The sequence below is a fragment of the Coregonus lavaretus genome (assembly GCF_964263955.1).
Source record: "Coregonus lavaretus genome assembly, chromosome: 36".
NCBI classification, from domain to species: domain Eukaryota; kingdom Metazoa; phylum Chordata; class Actinopteri; order Salmoniformes; family Salmonidae; genus Coregonus; species Coregonus lavaretus.
The window spans coordinates 8,443,687-8,467,254 of NC_140023.1; the positions used below are offsets into that span (position 1 = coordinate 8,443,687).

The 23,568-nt window shown below is 42.9% G+C and overlaps 1 protein-coding gene across 1 annotated transcript in view; it reads right to left on the reverse strand.

Annotated features, from left to right (window-relative positions):
• Positions 1-23,568, reverse strand: part of LOC311110747 (glutamate receptor ionotropic, delta-1-like) — a gene marked incomplete at both ends in the record, with an annotated part of 388,675 nt that overhangs the window by 10,625 nt on the left and 354,482 nt on the right. Inside the window, 4 exons of the mRNA XM_084153305.1 lie at positions 11,352-11,490; positions 15,106-15,436; positions 16,808-17,005; positions 19,397-19,498. Of these exons, the coding sequence (XP_084009431.1) occupies positions 11,352-11,490; positions 15,106-15,436; positions 16,808-17,005; positions 19,397-19,498 (770 nt within the window). The remainder of the gene's footprint in view (positions 1-11,351; positions 11,491-15,105; positions 15,437-16,807; positions 17,006-19,396; positions 19,499-23,568) is intronic.

Here is a 23,568-nt window from a genome sequence, read left to right on the forward strand (position 1 = left end):
CTTCTTTTCCTTCACTCTGCGGTCCAACTCATCCCAAACCATCTCAATTGGGTTGAGGTCGGTGATTGTGGAGGCCAGGTCATCTGATGCAGCACTCCATCACTCTCCTTCTTGGTCAAATAGCCCTTTCATATATTCAGACCCCTTTACTTTTTCCACATTTTGTTTCGTTACAGCCTTATTCTAAAATGAATTTAAAAAAACGTTTTCCTCATCAATCTACACACAATACCCCATAATGACAAAGCGAAGACAGGTTTCAAGAAATTCTTGCACATTTATTACAAATAAAAAAAAGAAATACCTTATTTACATAAGTATTCAGACCCTTTAAAATGAGACTTGAAATTGAGCTCAGGTGTATCCTGTTTCCATTGATCATCCTTGAGATGTTTCTACAACTTGATTGGAGTCCACCTAAGGTATATTAAATTGATTGGACATGATTTGGAAAGGCAAAAAACCTGTCTAAATAAGGTCCCGCAGTTGACAGTGCATGTCAGAGTAAAAACCAAGCCATGAGGTCAAAGGAATTGTCCGTAGAGCTCCGAGACAGGATTGTGTCGAGGCACAGATCTGGGGAAGGGTACCAAAACATTTCTTAAATGGAAGAAGTTTGTAACCACTAAGACTCTTCCCAAAGCTGCCCGCCCAGCAAACTGAGCAATCAGGGAAGAAGGGCCTTGGTCAGGGAAGTGACCAAGAACCCGATGGTCAATCTGACAGAGCTCCATAGTTCCTCTGTGGAGATGGGAGAACCTTCCAGAAGGACAACCATCTCTGCAGCACTCCACCAATCAGGCCTATATGGTAGAATGGCCAGATGGAAGCCACTCCTCAGTAAAAGGCACATGACAGCCGCTTGGAGTTTGTAAAAAGGCACCTAATGGACTCTCAGACCATGAGAAAAAATATTCTCTGGCCTGATGAAACCAAGATTGAACTCTTTGGCCTGAATGCAAAGCGTCACATCTGGAGGAAACCAGGCACCGACGGTGAAGCAAGGTGGTGGCAGCATCATGCTGTGGGGATGTTTTTCAGCGGCAGGGACTGGGAGACTAGTCAGGATCGAGGGAAAGATGAACGGAGCAAAGTACTGTGAGATCCTTGATGAAAACCTGCTCCAGAGCGCTCAGGACCTCAGACTGGGGCGAAGGTTCACCTTCCAACAGGACAACGACCCAAAGCACACAGCCAAGACAATGCAGGAGTGGCTTTGGGACAAGTCTCTGAATGTCCTTGAGTGGCCCAGCCAGAGCTTGGATTTGAACCTGATCGAACATTTCTGGAGAGACCTGAAATGAGCTCTCCATCCAACCTGACAGAGCTTGAGAGGATCTGCAGAGAAGAATGGGAGAAACACCCCAAATACAGGTGTGCCAAGCTTGTAGCTTCATACCCGAGAAGACTCAAGGCTGTAATCGCTGCCAAAGGTGCCTCAACAAAGTACTGAGTAAAGGGTCTGAATACTTATGTAAATGTGAAATTTCAGTTTTTATTTTTAATACATTTGCAGAAAAAAATAAAAATAAAATGCTTTGTCATTATGGGGTATTGTGTGTAGATTGATGAGGGATTTTAATCCAAAATGTGGAAAAAGTCAAGGGGTCTGAATACTTTCTGAATAGACTGTACATGACCAACACCTTGCCTAAAGCGACCATGTACTTCTGTACATGGTCACTCAGTTGGTAGAGCATGGCGCTTGCAACACAAGGGTTGTGGGTTTGATTCCCACGGGGGGCCAGTATGAAAAATGTACGCACTCACTAATTGTAAGTCGCTCTGGATAAGAGCGTCTGCTAAATGACTAAAATGTCAATTGGATCACTAAAAATGTACTTGCTTCAGTCTTTAATCAAGTGTTGCTGTAGTACAGACTGTGGTGGCACCTTAATTGGGGAGGACGGGCTCACAGTAATGGCTGGAATGGAATAAATGGAATGGTATCGACACATCAAACACATGGTTTCCTTGTGTTTGATACCATTCGATTCACTTTAATTCCAGTCATTATTATGAGCCGTCCTCTCTCGCCAGCCTCCTGTGTGCTTTAGCCTACCTACAGTGCTGGCTAACAACATGTAAAACTCTGCCAGGTCTTCTTCATCTAAAGCAATTACGGCATTAATTAGACATTACTGTGAACGGTTTAGAGATGATAGGAAAAAATTAATGTGACCATAAAATGAGTAAATCTGTGTAACATTTACTGTACAGATACTCAAATGAGCTTTTTTCAATCAATTATTATGAAGACATTCATTAAAAGAACGAAGGAATATAATCTTTCACAGCGATTCCCAGACGTGTTGCACAATAATACAGTGCAGCCATATTCCATAATAACAAATGCTAACTCAATGTCACTGTGACATGTTATAATCCTTGTGACCTGTGCGTCAATCTAAGTAACATAATAAAACAATCCCCATCAAAATCTGTCAGTTTAAGCTAGAGATATCAGGCCTTCTGCATCTGTGGTGGAAAGTGGCTGAGTTACAGCGGTGTTTGTCAGACCATGAGACATCCCGAAAATCAGTCTTCTCACAAAAACGTCTGTAGCCTCCGAACGGTTTGGCCTACAAACTATTATGAAAAGGGGAGACTCTCACAAACACGATGGTGTTCTCCGTTTTGCTCTACGACCCCCACGGGACTCGTCTGAAGTCAACTGTGTGCCAACTTCTGTCTGTAGGGTCTGAACCATTTGAGCTACAAACAAATATGACCCCACTGTGGGGATCTAGATGTGATGACTAGCTTAGAAAGAATGCATTAATGATTAAACATAAAGGGTTTGTACTGTACTGATATAAATTGTTTCACATAACAAGCTGTGATTCATGTGAGGAACGTTAGGGGGTAGGATGAGATAAGACTTGTATTTCTCACAGACACGAACACTGCCTCTTTGTGATCTGTGAACCGTCCAAGGACGTAGGTACAGGGGAACAGTGTCTATGGGTGATGACTCTACAGGTTGTGATGATAACAAACTTATGCCTGGCAACAGTGTGCAACAGTGGAGCGCCAAGGGGCTGGGACCAGCCTGTGCGCCAACGATTGGCTGAGTAAGTCTAAACCACGCTCAGTCTCTACTCTGATTGGCCAGCAGGGAGCGGGAACTATCTCTGTCAGAGTATTTTAAGAAGAACTCATAACAATGGCTTAGTTCTCTGAGTGCCCTGCGTGGTATTTCAGTGGACCCGTATATACGAACTTCATATTTACCATTGAAGTGGTTTGCATTAAATAAAATACTAGTCTATTTAGAAGACGTGTATTGACCTCTTTTGTTCCTAATACCAGATTTGAATTGACGCAACTTAACACCACTATGGAAAGGGGAGACTCTCACAAACATAATGGTGTTCAATTGTTTTGTTCTATGACCCCCAAGTGTCACGGGACTCGTCTGAAAGTAACCCATAAATACAAATGGAAGTATGGAGGTAGTTTTGTGCCAACAAAAATAAGGGGTTAAATATGTGCGGTATGACCATCTTAAAATAATTCAATTTGTTAGCTTAGGTTTTTAAGAGAGGGTGTTGTTTAGCACTCTCACAGTTCATTGTGACAGTAGCTCTTATTTTCAGCAGTGTTCTTATTTCTGCCACCGCAACAGGCCAGCAATAGAGTGAGTTGTACTTACAATCTAACAAAGAAATCATTATGCCATAACACTGAAGAAAAAAGCCAGTACACATGGACAAAGGTGCTACAGGCAAAGCGCTACTTCCTGAAATTCTCACATGTGATGTGCCATCAAAAAAATATATACATTGCTACATAACATTCTGACAATGCATTTAAGCAGCACTCATTAAAATGGGCAAGATCACTACAAATACCCAAATTGGCGTTTATCTACAGTGCAGTATTTCATGGCGAGTTTAAAATGCAACAGTTATGCTGCATCATGTACAATCACCAGAGGAAAACACTGTTGCTTTGTCTTCGATTTGTCCCCTGAGATAAAGGTAATGAACAGAACATTGTATTTTATGACCTTGGCCAGTATTGATCATATAACCCACATAATGTGTTAATTGTGTTAATGAACCTTGATAAGGTAGCATAAGTTACTGCCTACATAACCAGCCAAGGGTTAAGAGCCTTGCCAATTAATGTTATGTTTCTTTAGAATTTGGGTGTATTTCGTGTTGCTTGTCATTGTTATTATTATTCCTCATGCTGATTTCCAATAATACTGATTTCCATACGTACTGTATACTTAACCTACTGACTATGTTACCTGTGAATTTACGTTATGCAATGTATGAGTCATTGAGAATTGTTTGTGCATTTCCAAACTCTAGTGACAAACATTCACATTTGTATGTGTCTCAGCTACGCTAAGCATATATAATTGTGTTTCCTCCAATTACCTAAGAAACAGCCAAATTATTTGCACATATCGAGACTACGACATTAAGCCAACTATCTGGCAAGGATGCTGAGGTATTTCTTAGTCCCTGTCACTAGACCTGATAGACTGCATTGTGGCTTATTTCAGTTCCATTTTCATGAAGGAGAGTCTGGACTGGACTGGTGTTTTATGTCCCTTCCCGTAGAGTTCCGTAACATGAACAGTACATCCATGGCAGAAAAACAGAGATTACATTTACATTTACATTTACGTCATTTAGCAGACGCTCTTATCCAGAATGACTTACAAATTGGTGCATTCACCTTATGATAGCCAGTGGGACAATCACTTTACAATCTATTTTTAAATATTTTTCTAATTTTTTAATTAATAATTTTTCAAGTATATTAATAATTCATTTGTTTTATATATATATTTTTTGAATTATTTGTCAATAATTTATTATTTATCTTGTACCTATTTTTTTTTTCTTCTGTCATATATATATATTTTTTTAATATTCTTTTTTTTCTTTTTGTGGGGGTGGGGTAGAAGGATTACTTTCATACTATCCCAGGTATTCCTTAAAGAGGTAGGGTTTCAAGTGTCTCCGGAAGGTGGTCAGTGACTCCGCTGTCCTGGCGTCATGAGGGAGCTTGTTCCACCATTGGGGTGCCAGAGCAGTGAACAGTTTTGACTGGGCTGAGCGGAAACTGTGCTTCCGCAGAGGTAGGGGGACCAGCAGGCCAGAGGCGGAAGGACGCAATGCCCTCTTTTGGGTGTAGGGACTGATCAGAGCCTGAAGGTAAGGAGGTGCCGTTCCCCTCACAGCTCCGTAGGCAAGCACCATGGTCTTGTAGCAGATTTTTATTTTTTTTGTCATTTAGCAGACGCTCTTATCCAGAGCGACTTACAGTTAGTGAGTGCATACATTATTTAATTTTTTTAATACTGGCCCCCCGTGGGAAACGAACCCACAACCCTGGCGTTGCAAACGCCATGCTCTACCAACTGAGCTACATCCCTGCCGGCCATTCCCTCCCCTACCCTGGACAACACTGGGCCAATTGTGCGCCGCCCCATGGGTCTCCCGGTCGCGGCCGGCTACGACAGAGCCTGGATTCGAACCAGGATCTTTAGTGGCACAGCTAGCACTGCGATGCAGTGCCTTAGACCACTGCGCCACTCGGGAATGCCCAGATGCGGGCTTCAACTGGAAGCCAGTGGAGTGTGCGGAGGAGCGGGGTGACGTGAGAGAACTTGGGAAGGTTGAACACCAGACGGGCTGCAGCGTTCTGGATGAGTTTTAGGGGTTTAATGGCACAGGCAGGGAGACCAGCCAACAGCGAGTTGCAGTAATCCAGACGGGAGATGACAAGTGCCTGGATTAGGAACTGTGCCGCTTCCTGTGTAAGGTAGGATTGTACTCTGCGAATGCTGTAGAGCATGAACCTACAGGATCGGGTCACCGCTTAGATGTTAGCGGAGAACGACAGGGTGTTGTCGATGGTCACGCCAAGGGTCTTTGCACTCTTGGAGGAGGTCACAACGGAGTTGTCAACCGTGATGGCGAGATCATGGAGTGGGCAGTCCTTCCCCGGGAGGAAGAGCAGCTCCGTCTTGCCGAGGTTCAGCTTGAGGTGGAGATCCGACATCCACACTGATATGTCTGCCAGACATGCAGAGATGCGATTCGCCACCTGGTTATCAGAAGGGGGAAAGGAGAAGATTAATTGTGTGTCGTCTGCGTAGCAATGATAGGAGAGACCATGTGAGGATATGACAGAGCCAAGTGACTTGGTGTATAGAGAGAATAGGAGAGGGCCTAGAACTGAGCCCTGGGGGACACCAGTGGTGAGAGCACGTGGTGCGGAGACAGATTCTCGCCACGCCACCTGGTAGGAGCGACCTGTCAGGTAGAACGCAATCCAAGAGTGAGCCGCGCTGGAGATGCCCAACTCGGAGAGGGTGGAGAGGAGGATCTGATGGTTCACAGTATCAAAGGCAGCAGATAGGTCTAGAAGGATGAGAGCAGAGGAGAGAGAGTTAGCTTTAGCAGTGCGGAGATCCTCCGTGACACAGAGAAGAGCAGTCTCAGTTGAATGACCAGTCTTGAAACCTGACTGGTTTGGATCAAGAAGGTCATTCTGAGAGAGATAGCAGGAGAGTTGGCTATAGACGGCACGCTCAAGAGTTTTGGAGAGAAAATAAAGAAGGGATACTGGTCTGTATTTGTTGACATCGGAGGGATCGAGTGTAGGTTTTTTGAGGAGGGGTGCAACTCTCACTTTCTTGAAGATGGAAGGGACATAGCCAGTGGACAAGGATGAGTTGATGAGCGAGGTGAGGTAAGGGAGAAGGTCTCTGGAAATGGTCTGGAGAAGAGAGGAGGGGATAGGGTCAAGCGGGCAGGTTGTTGGGCGGCCGGCCATCACAAGTCGCAAGATTTCATCTGGAGAGAGAGGGAGAAATAAGTCAAAGCATAGGGTAGGGCAGTGTGAGCAGGACCAGCGGTGTCATTTGACTTAATAAATGAGGATTGGATGTCGTCAACCTTCTTTTCAAAATGGTTGACAAAGTCATCCACAGAGAGGGAGGAGGGAGGGGGAGGAGGAGGATGAGGAGGAGGATTCAGCAGGTAGGAGAAGGTGGCAAAGAGCTTCCTAGGGTTAGAGGCAGAGGCTTGAAATTTAGAGTGATAGAAAGTAGCTTTAGCAGCAGAAACGGAGGAAGAGAATGTAGAGAGGAGGGAGTGGAAAGATGACAGGTCCGCAGGGAGTCTAGTTTTCCTCCATTTCCGCTCGGCTGCCCGGATCCCTGTTCTCTGAGCTCGCAATGAATTGTCAAGCCACGGAGCAGGAGGGGAGGACCGTGCCGGCCGGGAGGATAGGGGACATAGAGAGTCAAAAGATTCAGAGAGGGAGGAGAGGAGGGTTGAGGAGGCAGAATCAGGAGATTGGAGGGAGAAGGATTTAGCAGAGGGAAGAGATGATAGGATGGAAGACGAGAGAGTAGCGGGAGAGAGAGAGCGAAGATTGCGACGGCACATTACCATCTGAGTAGGGGCAGAGTGAGTAGTGTTGGAGGAGAGCGAGAGAGAAAAGATACGAAGTAGTGGTCGGAGACTTGGAGGGGAGTTGCAGTGAGATTAGTAGAAGAACAGATCTAGTAAAGATGAGGTCAAGCATATTGCCTGCATTGTGAGTAGGGGGGGACAGTGTGAGGGTGAGGTCAAAAGAGGAAAGGAGTGGAAAGAAGGAGGCAGAGAGAAATGAGTCAAAGGCAGACGTAGGGAGGTTAAAGTCATCAGAACTGTGAGGGGTGAGCCATCCTCAGGAAAGGAACTTATCAAGGCGTCAAGCTCATTGATGAACGGCAGTTCCAGAGGCTACCGGAGACCTGGAACTCCACGTGGGTCGTGCGCGCAGGGACCACCAGATTAGAGTGGCAGCAGCCACGCCGTGTGAAGCGTTTGTATGGCCTGTGCGGAGAGGAGAGAACAGGGATAGACAGACACATAGTTGACAGGTTACAGAAAAGGCTACAATAATGCAAAGGAGATCGGAATGAAATTAACTAAGCATCTGGGAAAGCGAGAGAGCGGGGCCTCTCTCACGTTTCACTGAAACACTCAAATATAACTCTCCCAACTTCCACATTAGATTAATATACTTTAGTTAGTGTCTGGTCTGTTAGCAATGTTACCAAACAGACTAGTTCTGTCTCTTACCTCTAGTTAGCGTCTGGTCTGTTAGCGATGTTACCAAACAGACTAGTTCTGTCTCTTACCTCTAGTTAGTGTCTGGTCTGTTAGCGATGTTACCAAACAGACTAGTTCTGTCTCTTACATCTAGTTAGTGTCTGGTCTTTTAGCAATGTTACCAAACAGACTAGTTCTGTCTCTTACCTCTAGTTAGTGTCTGGTCTTTTAGCGATGTTACCAAACAGACTAGTTCTGTCTCTTACCTCTAGATAGCGTCTGGTCTATTAGCGATGTTACCAAACAGACTAGTTCTGTCTCTTACCTCTAGTTAGTGTCTGGTCTATTAGCGATGTTACCAAACAGACTAGTTCTGTCTCTTGCCTCTAGTTAGTGTCTGGTCTATTAGCGATGTTACCAAACAGACTAGTTCTGTCTCTTACCTCTAGTTAGTGTATGGTCTATTAGCGATGTTACCAAACAGACTAGTTCTGTCTCTTACCTCTAGTTAGTGTCTGGTCTATTAGCGATGTTACCAAACAGACTAGTTCTGTCTCTACCTCTAGTTAGTGTCTGGTCTATTAGCGATGTTACCAAACAGACTAGTTCTGTCTCTTACCTCTAGATAGCGTCTGGTCTATTAGCGATGTTACCAAACAGATTAGTTCTGTCTCTTGCCTCTAGTTAGCGTCAGGTCTGTTAGCGATGTTACCAAACAGACTAGTTCTGTCTCTTACCTCTAGTTAGTGTCTGGTCTATTAGCGATGTTACCAAACAGACTAGTTCTGTCTCTTGCCTCTAGTTAGCGTCAGGTCTGTTAGCGATGTTACCAAACAGACTAGTTCTGTCTCTTACCTCTAGTTAGTGTCTGGTCTATTAGCGATGTTACCAAACAGACTAGTTCTGTCTCTTGCCTCTAGTTAGTGTCTGGTCTATTAGCGATGTTACCAAACAGACTAGTTCTGTCTCTTACCTCAAGTTAGTGTCTGGTCTATTAGCGATGTTACCAAACAGATTAGTTCTGTCTCTTGCCTCTAGTTAGTGTCTGGTCTATTAGCGATGTTACCAAACAGACTAGTTCTGTCTCTTACCTCTAGTTAGTGTCATAAATGTGGTTAGTATCTCTAGTTAGTGTCTCTAGTTAGAGATCCTTCAGATAAGGCAGAATTATTAGCTACAGTGACTGTGTGGAATCAAATCCAGTATCTCTCTTCCCTTCTCTGTGCCCTTCTTGACCCCCTTCTCCAGTATCTACAGTAAGAGAACTGGACAGGTGAGAACAACAGGAGTGGTATACACATTACAAAAACATGAAAGTGTATTTTGATTCTCTCTCATTTTGACAAATCAATATCATGTGTAGTTTGCTAATCATATCACACGTATGCCTACATACTGAATGTCTGAATCGTCAACAATGGACTGTGGTCATGCTTCCTTTAAAATCACTGTTCTATGGAAAGTGATTGACAGTTTGCTAATGGAACACCTATTGTGTGTCCGATTTTTTTGAGTGTGGCACATATATCTGATACGCCCTACGCCCACTTCCTAATGCACTCCCTGCTTCCCCTCCATCCATACCCCCCTGAAGCCAAAATCAATACAGCAGACACCGTCATTAGATGTAATAGTCGGGTGGAGATTCAAAACCATTTCAGGGGGCACTGATACATTCCCTCCCCCCCTCTCCTCCCATGTCTTCCTCTCTAGTGTCATTAATGCCTTCTGATGTGTTGTAGGAATCATATCAGCTTGACAGTGCTAAATGACTTACTGTGGTCTCTGGCTCTAGTCTGAAGGTGCTTGTCTTGGTTCTGATGAGTTTATAAATTGGTTGTTAATTGTAGTGCATATTTGTATGGCTTTGTAAATATCAGGAGATGGGCTCCGCTGAATACGTGGGTCTCAATCCCTTGAAAGAGCATTAAGGAAATGTTTTGGCAAAAACATTCTTCACCATGCTGCTATCATGAAGTGACAAAATACTGTTTATATTGGTGTGATTTCTCTAAGGGTTGATTCAAAGGGACATTTTGCTGTGCAGATTTTCCTCACTGCATATTTGATAGTACTAAAGCCCAGGGCTAATAACTTGCAAACTGTCTATTATGTGTTTGTCTGCCAAACAAACAAACCCTGGTTACTGTGATACATGAGTTAATTAGTCAATTAGTGTGAAGATTAGAAGAGTTTGTCATTTTGTTCTGCAAAGCGACAACAATCTGATTGTGATAAATTGAATCCCAGTCCTTTAATGTAACCTCTCCACCCTGAGGCATGGTGATTACTGTCTATCTTCTTTCAATAGAGAATGAGAAGGAATTATCACACCAATATTCATTACATTGAGTTTATGGAAGGATTAAAGCGAGCAAATGTTGGCTTATGGGGGTGATAGCGTTTATTGTTGAAATCATTCCTGCCATCTCGAGTCTGGATTTAGCCCCAAGACAATATAGATCTATCTTCTGTAATCTTCTCCATCCTCTGACTGTATTACTTCCACTCTCCACAGCTATACAGACACACTAATTGCGTCTGAGCAGTAGAAAGACGTTGTCCAGTTATATTGCAGTCTTGTACTGATGGGCACTGTGGTTGTGGGTACAGATGCTTGAACAATAAGCCATTATATAAAGGATCTAGTTGCTATTTAGCATTCTTCCCTGTAACCCACTTGTGCTATTTGCTCGACACCGGACAGACTAAACACAATCAAACACCTCTCCGCCTGCCCTTCAGGAAAGGAGTGTGCTAAATTGGATTCATTGACAAATAACATTTGGAGAGCAAATTTGTTATAAGGAGTGGGTCAGGAATTACAATTGTGTGTCATAGGCTGCGTTTAGACAGGCAGCCCAATTCTGATATTGTTTTCCACCAGTTGGTCTTTTGACCAATCACATCAGATCTTTTCACATCAGATCTTTTTCAGACCTGATCTGATTGGTCAAAAGACTAACTGGTGGAAAAAAAATCAGAATTGGGCTGCCTGTCTAAACGCAGCCCTAGTCCACATTTATGTCAACAGCCTGCACAACTTGAGTTTTTGGCATGTCTAAATCTGCATACATGGGTGAGATCTAACCCACAAAGGCAAATAACACCAGAGAATTGGCAGTTCAGGTCAATGCTGGAAAAGGTTAGACATACCAGTATCCTAGCCAGTTGAAGACACAGGGTGGCTTACCACCAGGAAATCATGACATCGGACATTGAGTCTTGAATATGGAAGGATACACTGAGCAACAGGGTTGACAACTGTTGATAACATACCGTACAGCGTTGTCCATTCGGGACACAGTGAGGTAGGCTGCCAGATTGGCCGTGTAGGAGGAACACACAATGAGGGTGAAGAGCCACCAGCTGCCCATGACGATACGCAGAGCCACAGAACCCAGGATGGAGTCTCCCCCTAGGAACACAACAACATAAGATATAGTGTACTGTACGAAGTCTTGAACAATAACATTATGCTGATTTGATTCACTGTTTGTGATATCACAATTTATTGCACCATTGTTCTGTCGGTTTTATTTGAGCCTGTTGGTCCTATTGATCTGGTGTACATTTATAATGTTTCTGTATTTTTCAGGACCCCTTGAAAATGAGATCTCAATCATTTATTCTACTCTCTCTCACCTGTCTCTGTATCAATATACTTTAATCTCACTATTTCTAACTGTCTCACTGTATCTCTCAATCTGTCCATTTCTGTCTCAATTTTGCTCTCTCTCTTTAACCCTCTTTCTACCAACAACGTTTCCTCTCTAAATTATCCTTCACAATGCCACTGTTTTCCCAGGCAGCTAGTAGAAGATCCATCTATGAGATAAGCTTTTTCATAGCTGTCTCTCTCTCCCTGTAGCAGAGGTCTAAGCACTCTGTCTAACTACACAGGAAACAGATGAGGAAATGTCAATGTGAATTCTCATTTTGAAGACTAAAACCACAGAAATGTCATCTGAGAGATTCAGGGTGTGTGAAAAAAAGAACACGCATTTGTCTCCGAGTGTCACTATCAATGATGTACCCTAAGGACTGTTTTAAAAAGAAAAAGAAGACAACCAGAGTATTATTGTGTTCAAGCCTCAGTGAGTTTTATTAAATTGGCTTGAGGCACTTACAGTGGCTTGCGAAATTATTCACCCCCCTTGGCATTTTTCCTATTTTGTTGCCTTACAACCTGGAATTAAAATAGATTTTTGGGGGGGTTTGTGTGGCCTACCACTTTGCGGCTGAGCCGTTGTTGCTCCTAGACATTTCCACTTCACAATAACAAATGATACAAACCCCCAAAAAATCAATTTTATTCCAGCTTGTAAGGCAACAAAATAGGCAAAACGCCAAGGGGGATGAATACTTTTGCAAGGCACTGTTTGCCAAGGTCAAGAGGTCAAGAGGTTCCAGGAGATTCGTCTCAGAGAGGCATTTGTGGAACTTGACCTAAAGGCACAAGGTCATAGGGTCAAATATACTCAAAACTAAATGTAAAATGACCAAAAATATGTGGACACCTGCTCGTCGAACATCTAATTCCAAAATTATGCTTATTAATATGTAGTTTGTCTCCCCTTTGCTGCTATAACAGCCTCCACTCTTCTGGGAAGGCTTTCCTCTAGATGTTGGAACATTGCTGCAGGCCAATTCATCCCAAAGATGTTCGATGGGGTTGAGGTCAGGGCTCTGTGCAGGCCAGTCAAGTTCTTCCACACCGATCTCGACAAACCATTTCATTATGGACCTCGCTTTGAGCACGGGGGCATTGTCATGCTGAAACAGGAAAGGGCCTTCCCCAAACTGTTGCCACAAAGTTGGGAGCACAGAATCGTCTAGATTAGAATGTCATTGTAGGCTGTAGCGTTACGATTTTCCTTCACTGGCACTAAGGGGCCTAGCCCAAACCATGAAAAATGGCCCCAGACCATTATTCCTTCTCCACCTAACTTTACAGTTGGCACTATGCATTGGGGCAGGTAGTGTTCTCCTGCCATCCGCCAAACCCAGATTCAAAGTGCCATACTTTAATAGATGACGTTGAGGGTTTAACAGGGGTTGCTGAAGGAGTCATTTATTCACATCTTAGATGCCTGGATCCAGACCAGACTCAAATACCTGATATTCCTTCCATCAAAGGAACCCTTTAAATGCTATAGTGGAAAATGGGCTCCATGCTTCAAATGAAACCACTCTGTGCTGCTAACTGTATGTGTGGCATTCATAGGGACATAACAAAAGCCTTTTCTATTGCTTATATGTCTGGTTATATACAGCACCAGTCAAAAGTTTGGACACACCTACTCATTCAATGTAGAATAATAGTGAAGACATCAACACTATGAAAGAATACATATGGAATCATGTAGTAACCAAAAAAGTGTTAAACAAATCAAAATATATTTTGTATTTGAGATTCTTCAAATAGCCACCCTTTGCCTTGATGACATCTTTGCACACTTTTGGCATTCTCTCAACCAGCTTCACCTGGAATGCTTTTCCAACAGTCTTCCCACATATGCTGAGCACTTGTTGGCTGCTTTTCCTTCACTTTGCGGTCGGTCTCATCCCAAACCATCTCAATTGGGTTGAGGTTGGGGGATTGTGGAGGCCAGGTCATCTGGTGCAGCACTCCATCACTCTCCTTCTTGGTAAAATAGCCCTTACACAGCCTGGAGGTGTGTTGGGTCATTGTCCTGTTGAAAAACAAATGATAGTCCCACTAAGCCCAAACCAGATGGGATGGCGTATCACTGCAGAATGCTGTGGTAGCCATGCTGGTTAAGTGTGCTTTGAATTCTAAATAAATCACAGACAGTGTCACCAGCAAAGCACCCCCACACCATAACATCTCCTCCTCCATGCTTTACGGTGGGAAATATACATGCGGAGATCATCCGTTTACCTACTCTGCATCTCACAAAGACACGGCGGTTGGAACCAAAAATCTCAAATTTGGACTCATCAGACCAAAGGACAGATTTCCACCGGTCTAATGTCCATTGCTCGTGTTTCTTGGCCCAAGCAAGTCTCTTCTTATTATTGGTGTCCTTTAGTAGTGGTTTCTTTGCAGTAATTCGACCATGAAGGCCTGATTCTCGCAGTCTCCTCTGAACAGTTGATGTTGAGATGTGTCTGTTACTTGAACTCTGTGAAGCATTTATTTGGGCTGCAATCTGAGGTGCAGTTATCTCTAATTAACTTATCCTCTGCAGCAGAGGTAACTCTGGGTCTTCCATTCCTGTGGCGGTCCTCATTAGAGCCAGTTTCATCATAACGCTTGATGGTTTTTGCGACTGCACTTGAATAAATGTTCAAAGTTCTTGAAATGTTCCATATTGACTGACTTTCATATCTTAAAGTAATGATGGACTGTTGTTTCTCTTTGCTTATTTGAGTTGTTCTTGCCATAATATGGACTTGGTCTTTTACCAAATAGGGCTATCTTCTGTATACCCCCCTACCTTGTCACAACACAACTGATTGGCTCAAACGCATTAAGAAGGAAAGAAATTCCACTAATTAACTTTTAAGAAGGCACACCTGTTTAATTGAAATGCATTCCAGGTGACTATCTCATGAAGCTGGTTGAGATAATGCCAAGAGTGTGCAAAGCTGTCATCAAGGCATAGGGTGGCTATTTGAAGAATCTCAAACATAAAATATATTTTGATTTGTTTAACACTTTTTTGGTTACTACATGATTCCATGTGTGTTATTTCATAGTTTTGATGTCTTCACTATTATTCTACAATGTAAAAAATATTAAAAATAAAGAAAAACCCTTGAATGAGTAGTTGTGTCCAAACTTTTGACTGGTAGTGTATTTATATACATCTAGCCATCTATGGATCTATCTATGTTTGTGTCATATTGCTGCCAACGGACTGAGGTACCACGATGGTCAAAAGTCGCTGTCTTGTTGTTGGTGATATTGTAACAAGTAAGCATTTCACTGTATATGAAGCAACTTTGCTGCAAGATGCTGGTGTACCCTGTTTCTTCTCTTGTGATGCCACATTACCAAGCTCACCTTGCTGCACAAAGGCTCCGTAGACAATCCAGATGGCGCTCTGCAGGGAGGTGGACACAGAGGTGGCCTGGTGTCCCCCTGGGGGATTCTGGGAGCGGACTGACTGGACGCGCCTCAGGATGAAGATCATGACCCCGACCACGGGGATGGCGGCAGCGATGCACGCCCACACGGCCAGGTCAAAGGGCGCTAGGAGAGAGAAGATATTGATCTTCTCCTCTGACTTCCTCATCAGAATCCCCACGGAGTAGTCCAGGTAGCGCTTGCTAAAGTCCACCACGCTCTCCCTCTCTGGAGTTATGGTGATGGCTGATACTGCCATGTCTGCTCGCTGTGTATAGATAGAGAGATACATCAGTTACAGCCATGACATTGAAGCTGTTGGTTCGGAGATCATAATCTTTTGTTGATGTTTGGCAAATAAAATAAAGTAAAATGTCTGTCTGTTGTGGTTTTTTGTTTGCTCTTTGGGATTGAAATGAAAGCGTCATGATTTTGCCCTCTGTTATTTTTTATTTCACACAGCAGAAGGCCGTGCTTTTTCTCCATCTTCTTTTTAAACAGTGAGACAGCATTTTTTCAGCACTTTCCCTGACTGAACCAAACTCATTTTCTCATGCTCTCTCTTGTCTCTCTGCAGCAGACATATGGTGAGCAATATGTTTGGAACATGAAATGGCAATAAAATCTCAGTGTCGAATCACAATACATATAGAATCGTGAGAATCACAATACATATCATATTGGCACCTAAGTATTGTAATAATATTGTATCATGAGGTCCCTGGCACTAATGCAGACCTATAGAGGTCAGACATTCCACATGGCAATCAACTAAATCCTTTTATTGTAAAGCTTTATTGTAAACGTTAATCTGAAATGACAGAGTTACAGTACACTGATCACATTTTGCTAGTGTCCAGTGCTGGTGTATCTGTTTTTCTCCTCATTTCACAGCATTGTCAACACACTGGTAATGGCATGGTTTTGGACACCTGCTGCTGGAGTGGGACCCTATGACACAAATCATATGTCTGGATTGTTGGGCTAAACAATAGCTCTCTAACTCAAGGCCATAATCAAAGATAAGTTGTCCCTCCATGAAGTGATATTGTCTGCAGATTATCATTAGTGTGAAGGGCTGAAAAGTAGCTCATCTGGGCTGCATTCTCTGCAGCAAGCTCACTTACAGGAAATTACAGGGACTTGCACATTGTGCAAAATAATGCAAAAAAGCCAACAACAGTCTTATTTCTACTGGTTATGATCTACTCCATTGGGTGATATAATTGTCCCATGCCAACTTACTCCCCACCTGCCCACTCACTCTCCTACTGTTAGCATTGTTAGCCTGCTGAGTTGAAGTCCCTCCTGCACTGGTGGGACTGCTTTATCTGGAGCAGCCTGACCGTCAGCCTGATGGCCAGACTGTAGTGGGTCCACTCTGATGCAAACATAATTTGGCCATATCAGATCTGCCACAATAGAGAGCCATCACACTGAAGAACATGTGAGGTGAAGTATCTTTCCAAGAAGGCCCAAATTATAATGGACTCCACTGTGTCAAGGCTACAGTCAGCTACCAAGGGCTGATAGAACTGCAGCAATAGGCAAGATGATGTCCCCAGAGCAGTCAACAGCAAACTATCGATCAACCTTCAAAATAAACAGTACAAACTCCAGTTGTGATGAACAGACTTACCTTACTGATGAGATCTCCGATCATGCCGTTCCAGGAGCCATTTGAGGTAGGGGAGCCATACTTCCCATCGGCCACCTGGTAGATCTCATACCTGAAGCCCAGGATCTTGGCCAGAGAATCCAGAACATCTATGGAGAAGCCTTTGTAGCGTTTAGGCTGGCCAAGGATGTTCTCAGCTACCATCACAAAGGGATCCTCCTGTTGGATAACATAAATAAATAACTTTAACTACATGACAACATACAGAGAGTCTTTTTGTAGCCAAAAGTTGAAACACTACTGTACATTTTACAGAGTTGTGTCTGTGTGCATTAATTCACAGTCCCATCATTTGTCAAAAGGCCAGCCTAGTTTCATTAACTGGTCCAGTTCAACCGACAGGTAGAACAGTATTCATTTAGGACTTTTGTGTGACAACTTTCTGAAAACCAGCTGCAGTTTCTATATCAAACTTCATCTTCATAACGAGTCTTCTGGGTGGTTGTTGACCTGTAATACCCAGTGCTGTGGAGAGGTGACACTTCATCAGGCAGAAATTACCACTCTAAATTTACTGCGGTAAACCATGGCTCTTCTTTATGGGAAAGAGTGTCAGGGCTGAACTGAATGGGTGGAAAAGTGAGTTGAAGAGGAAAGCTGCTGGGGTGGATTGGAAAAAACGTCATGATTAAACGGCACTGCCAAGAGGAAGCCGAGCAGAACTTATTTGAATAAATATGGAACAGGTAAATCTTGTGTGAAGAGAAAGAACAGAAGCTAAGGCAGCAGCTAAGGATGAGCTGTACGGTTGGAGTTTATGTCTTACAGATGTCCTAGATCAGGGTCGGTCCTAGCCACTAAGCGACATAAACGACTGCTTAGGGTCCCCGTGGCTGCTAGTTTTTAGGAACTCAGTCGGGGTCTCAACTTACTGTTGAGGGTTAGATTAGTAGAATACACTCTGTGCAATTTCATAATTTGGTTGTACATCAGCAGTTTTTCTCTTGTTATGTCAGTCACTGACAGTCACTCAATTAGCTCATGTCAGCTAACATTTTTTAGATTGGTAAATTAGTCTAGCCAGTTATCTACAATACCTGTAGAGGTATTGTTAGAGAGGGGTAAAGGTAAAGATTTTTGTTCAGGCGCCAGGCAGGTATTAACCCTGCCGATTTAACAGTAGAATAAAGAGAGTACCTGTACCAGACACACACACATCAGCAGAAGAGACTGCCTAGGTCCTAGAGTATAGCCTGTTTGCCAGATAGCCAGTGGAGAGAACGGATAAGACACACCATATGCACACCAGTCACAGCACAGGGCTAAACCAACCAATAATACCTCATACAATAATAATGTCAGAGCAACTCAGAGGCAACTTCATAGAAACAACTGACCAGAAAGAACCCAGTCATCAACCTTAGAGGATTTGCAATAATCTGTATTACCTCCCAGTGGTGGAGGGAGTGGGACATAACGGTATGTGTGTAAACCAAATCTCAGTAGTCCCACAAAAAATCAATACAGTTCAAACAATAATAAAAAATAATAAACTCACACGCAACCTCCCTTAAAGTAAGTACTGCTGTGCAAAAGTTCCACAGCAGCATTGAATAAAAAGGACCACAGCACAATAATATTTAGCAGACGCTTTTATCCAAAGCAACTTACAGTCATGTGTGCATACATTTTTACGTATGGGTGGTCCCGGGGATCAAACCCACTACCCTGGCGTTACAAGCGCAATGCTCTACCAATTGAGCTACAGAGGACCACAATGAGAGAAAAAAAATATTATATGCTATATTCGTCCCTCCCTCCGTCCGACACACTCTTTGGTTAGTTTAGTTTGTCTCATAAAAGCTCCACAACAATGTTGCTAATAATCCATGCAATCAATGGAAAGAGCGGTCCCAACAGATTCCAAACACACAGTAGAGCTGTACACGGCAATCTGACTTAAAACGTTCATAAACTAAGCACGGCAAAAATAAACAAGACTTCTGCAAAGAAATGCACACACTGTCAAAACTGCCACGCCAACCGAGAGCTATCACACAGAGAAGGAAGAGCTATATTTACTTCCTCCTTCCTGACAGCTGGTGCGCTCCTAAAGTGGTGCAGGATGTGCAGAAGTGCAGGATTTCGCCACAAACTTGTAGTAATCATGGTCAAATGACCAACCGGGAACGCAGGGCACATGCCCAGGGGCCCTGACCTCCAGGTGGCCCCCATTGATTTTGTTAGTCACTCTCACTCAGATATCATATTAACATGGCATAAGTCATGGCAAAATGAGCAGAATAATTGCAGGAAATTAGCTATAAACTGCAAGAATGTCTCTCCACCCTATGGCAAAATGGCAATTTCTTCTCTCCGTTGTCAAGAGGAGGGCCACTAAAATGTTGCTTAGGGCCCTCAAAAGGCTAGGGCCGGACTTGTCGTAGATCCACAGAGCCAGATGGAGAAGAAGACCTCACATTATGTCCTAATCCTACTACACAGAAAAGGAGTATAGCATCAACGTGGACAGTTGGTATTGAGTTGGTAATGAGTTGGTAGTGAGTTGGTAGTGAGTTGGTAGTGAGTTGGTAGTGAGTAAGCACTTACCAGTAATGTTACCACCTTGACCGTCACTCCTTGCATGCCGTTTTCTATCCGACTCTCCTTTAGACTACCGTTCAGCCCACGAGTTGAGTCCCAAGTTGCCAACTGAGCGAGAGAGTGAGAGTGAGAGAGAGAGAGAGAGAGAGAGAGAGAGAGAGAGAGAGAGAGAGAGAGAGAGAGAGAGAGAGAGACGAGAAGGGAGAGGGAGATAATTAAACAATCTATTATCTTCAGTGAAAACACAAATTGGTGTGTGATGACAAATCTAATCACCATAGTTGGCACACATGACTCACTTTTAAGAAGCACAGGGAACTGGCCATGCAAATAGATGAGCTGGTCACCAAGGCAACAAGTGGAGCCTCTAGCATGGTAACAGGGTCCTCTATCTAAATGCTATCAGCCACACAGCTTGCAACCATACTGAGGGAGTACGGACTGAGCAACATATCATGGCAATGGACGCTGATTGCTAGAGCTGGTGGTGATGACATTGATGATGGGGATGATAATGATGATGGGAATGGAGATAATGATGTAGACATTGACGGTGGTGCCAACGACAATGCACTGCAATGGTTACAAATGAAACAAAAACATTATTACGTTAATCTGAGAGAAAAATACAAAATCTACTGTGTGAAAGTTATCTTTTACAGAAACAAATTCTCGTCCTTCATTGTGCTTCAGCTAGTGCAATTCAATGCATTATGCAACCAATACAAACACATTCATGCCAGTTTGACAGAATGACAGTTAATTAAAGCAGATAACACACATTCTATTAGTTTAACCACCTCACTGAATCCCATCACGTCATACAGCTACAGCATCAAAACCCTTACTCTATTTTGGCTACCTTTGCACCTTACTGGGGAAGTAGAAGTTGTCTTTCCTGTTAACTTCTTAATCACAGTTGCTAGCTGGACAAAGAACTGACAGCTCTTTGGTGGCAGCCCGGGGACCAAGCTGACAGGACAAGAGAGCTGGCCTCAGGCCAGACACCAGGACTGTATCTAAACACAGTGCATAGCTCAGTCTTCCATATGCAGCATGCCCTCTCTACACGGCCTTCCTCCTGCCTACAGGCTATTACAACAATGGTGGGCCAAAAGTAATGGACTGAATGTTTCAAAACCAATATAAAACACTTATATTATTAGCTTGTTTCAAATCATGTTTATGAAAAATTTTATTTGGTTATTTGGGTTTGTTCCAATCACATACTTTCTTCCACTTTCTATCAGACTATGAAATTGGAATGAATGAATTGACTCATTACAGCAAAACTTTATTTTACGCAGTTAATCCCTTTTAGCACTACGCCCAGCAGTCCACTATTCACACTAACCCATTTATACAAAAGGTCAGTTAAGATCTTGGAGGTCTTTGTTCTGTGCCAATAAGAGACATCCTTCCGTGCTTTAATATGACACAATCATATACTGTGGTGTTGTCTATTGTCTGGATGGTGTAAAACCCTGTGCAACAGAGTGGACCTCCAAGTGCAGGAGACCTTTCAACTTCCATTCACAACGAAGGACTTCAGTAACCCAGGAGAGGAGAGTGAGAAAGTGGAATGGGAGATCAAAACCCTTAGCCATGGTTTATTTTAAGACTTGGGGATTTCATCACAAGGCCCAACTCTAAACTTTGAAAGCTGATAGCGTTATGAAATATTGAGTGCTCCCTCGCTCATTCCCTGTTCCTTTTGCTCTCAAATTGAACATGATTTGTTGGGTTTGAAAGAGAGAGGAAAAGAAAAAGAATAAGCAACTATTCGTTTAGTTTAAAGGTTTTTCATGCTGTGTATATATCAGTGCTTGTGGAAAGCATGGTGAGAATGTTACAATCAAAGTATACTTTGGGTAAACACATTTGTTTATATATGCCTACTGTGCAGTGTACAAAGCAGGATCAATGTCAGCAATATGGATTCATTTACCGGCAATGTAAGCCTAAACAGAAACAGCTATGGATCATTGTCAATACATTCAGGACAGAACACACTCTGTGAATGTACAAACACTACTGTATGTCCAAATAGAAAATACAGACAACGGGATAGTGATGATCTGATGTTCCTTTATCCCTCAAATATCCTTTCTAATGGTCCAGCCTCTGCTTCTTCTTGAAGACCTTCAGATTATGCTGCAGAACAGGGGACTATCATACTCATACTTTATCACTGTAGGAAGAAAGCCTGCTTGCTTCACTGACTTCCAAAGACAGTGTAATCATCTTGCTGGGCTTCAATGGGTAATTCATATGGTGTGTGGGTGGGACATTTGACAGTTCAGTCATTCTCCAGAGAGACTTACAGGAGCAATTAGGGTTAAGTCACTTGCTCAAGGGCACATCAAGAGATTTGTCACCTAGTCTGCACGGGGATTCGAACCAGCTTCCTTTCGGCTACTGGCCCAATGCTCTTAACTGCTAAGCTACCTGCCAGACACTGATATCCATATTAGGTTGTCTTTTAAACTCTATTACAGTGTGATGTTTGTTCTATAACATAAATATATACATGTACACACTTCTAATGAAATGGTATAATACTGGACATATTTACTCGTGTGAGAGAGGGAAGTGGTGTTGTTTCGAGCTTTACCATGCTTTTATTAGGAATGACATTCGTATGATGATGAAGATCAGCCTTTCTTTGCACCTGGTCAATGTTTATAACAATCTAGTCTAACACGTCCGTATTCATTTGATCCTTGTGTGTGTGTGAGTGTGTAGTCTGGTGTGAGTGTGTGTGCACGTGTATGTGTGTGCGTGTGCGCACGCGCGCGTGCTAAATGTCACTGCTTTCTCCCTGCTTCACATGGGGCTATTTTCCCCATGAGTGGGCAGGTCTTCTGGGGACCACAGAGAACTCTCTCCAGGCTCTTTACTAAAGACTACTACTACTACACACAACTCCGCATACAGAGGTCATACAAAAGAACACCACCATGTCCTTTGTGACATGCAGATAACACATGAAGGAGATAAGAACGCTACAAGGTGTACAGTAATGTCTAAAACTATTTACAATAGATTTGTTTATTTGTAACACTTTACAATACATTTAGAGCGCACTTGCATGCCCACATGTGTGTCTTAGCGCAGAGATGAACACAGAATGACTAAGTTTGATCTAGCATGATAAGAGGACCATTATTTTTTCTCCATATAGGATTATATTTCAAGAAAATTAGAGAAACACAAAGGAATAAATTACTAATGATTTCGTAATGTTCTTCTTCTTCTAAAGGAAATGCTGCTGTGACAACTACAGTTTATGACAGCTAATGATACTGATATGGTAACTGCAGGCTAATCTAGTTTATAACTATCCATAACAGAACTCTACAAAACTGAACTACGCAAAGGACGTCAAAATACCTTACACTCAAAACTACATAATGATCTCAAGCATCACCTCCAAGTTAGCAAGGGAATATACTGTTCACTTTCACAGTCCCCTCCAAAATGCCTCATTAAAACAGTTTCCCTTGTTTGAGCTATTTCCACCAGCAGCTCCAAAAGCATAATGTTTCTAGCTTACCACGGGCCTCCACTACTCTATCTCTGTGTTAGATGGAGATAGAGAATGAGAGAGGGAAGGAATGCGAGAGAGAGAAAGAGACGGTGGTAAAGAAAGAGAGATTACCCCTCGACTTCCCTGCAAAGATTACATCACTCAGCGAAGAGCCAATGAGGGTCATGACGTATGTCTAGGATGGAGGTCCTATGTTACCTAAGGGACTTCTTTCTTTTCCACTTACTCTCTCTTTTCATCTGTTTTCTTCCTGTCTATTTCTATGTGTGTACGATGTGTATTCAGGAGGAATACCAGACAAATGAATAGCTTTTTAATGAGAAACATACATCGGAACTCATTAACTAAATTTGCTGAATGAATACAAGTTGACACATCAATATGATGAAATTAGAAAACAAGAACCACAACATTCATCGCTCAGCAGCACTGAGCGATAGCTAGAGAAAGCTAAGTGTACGTGTAGCAACCAGGAAATAGTATTTCAGTCTTCGTTTGGTTCAGACCCCAATAGTCGCTTCATCTGAGAGCCATCAGGCCAGTGAAAAAATGTATTGAATGTAGATAAATGATGATGGATGGGAGAATGGGAGATCAAAATAGCGGAGAGAATGGAGGAGAGGTAACC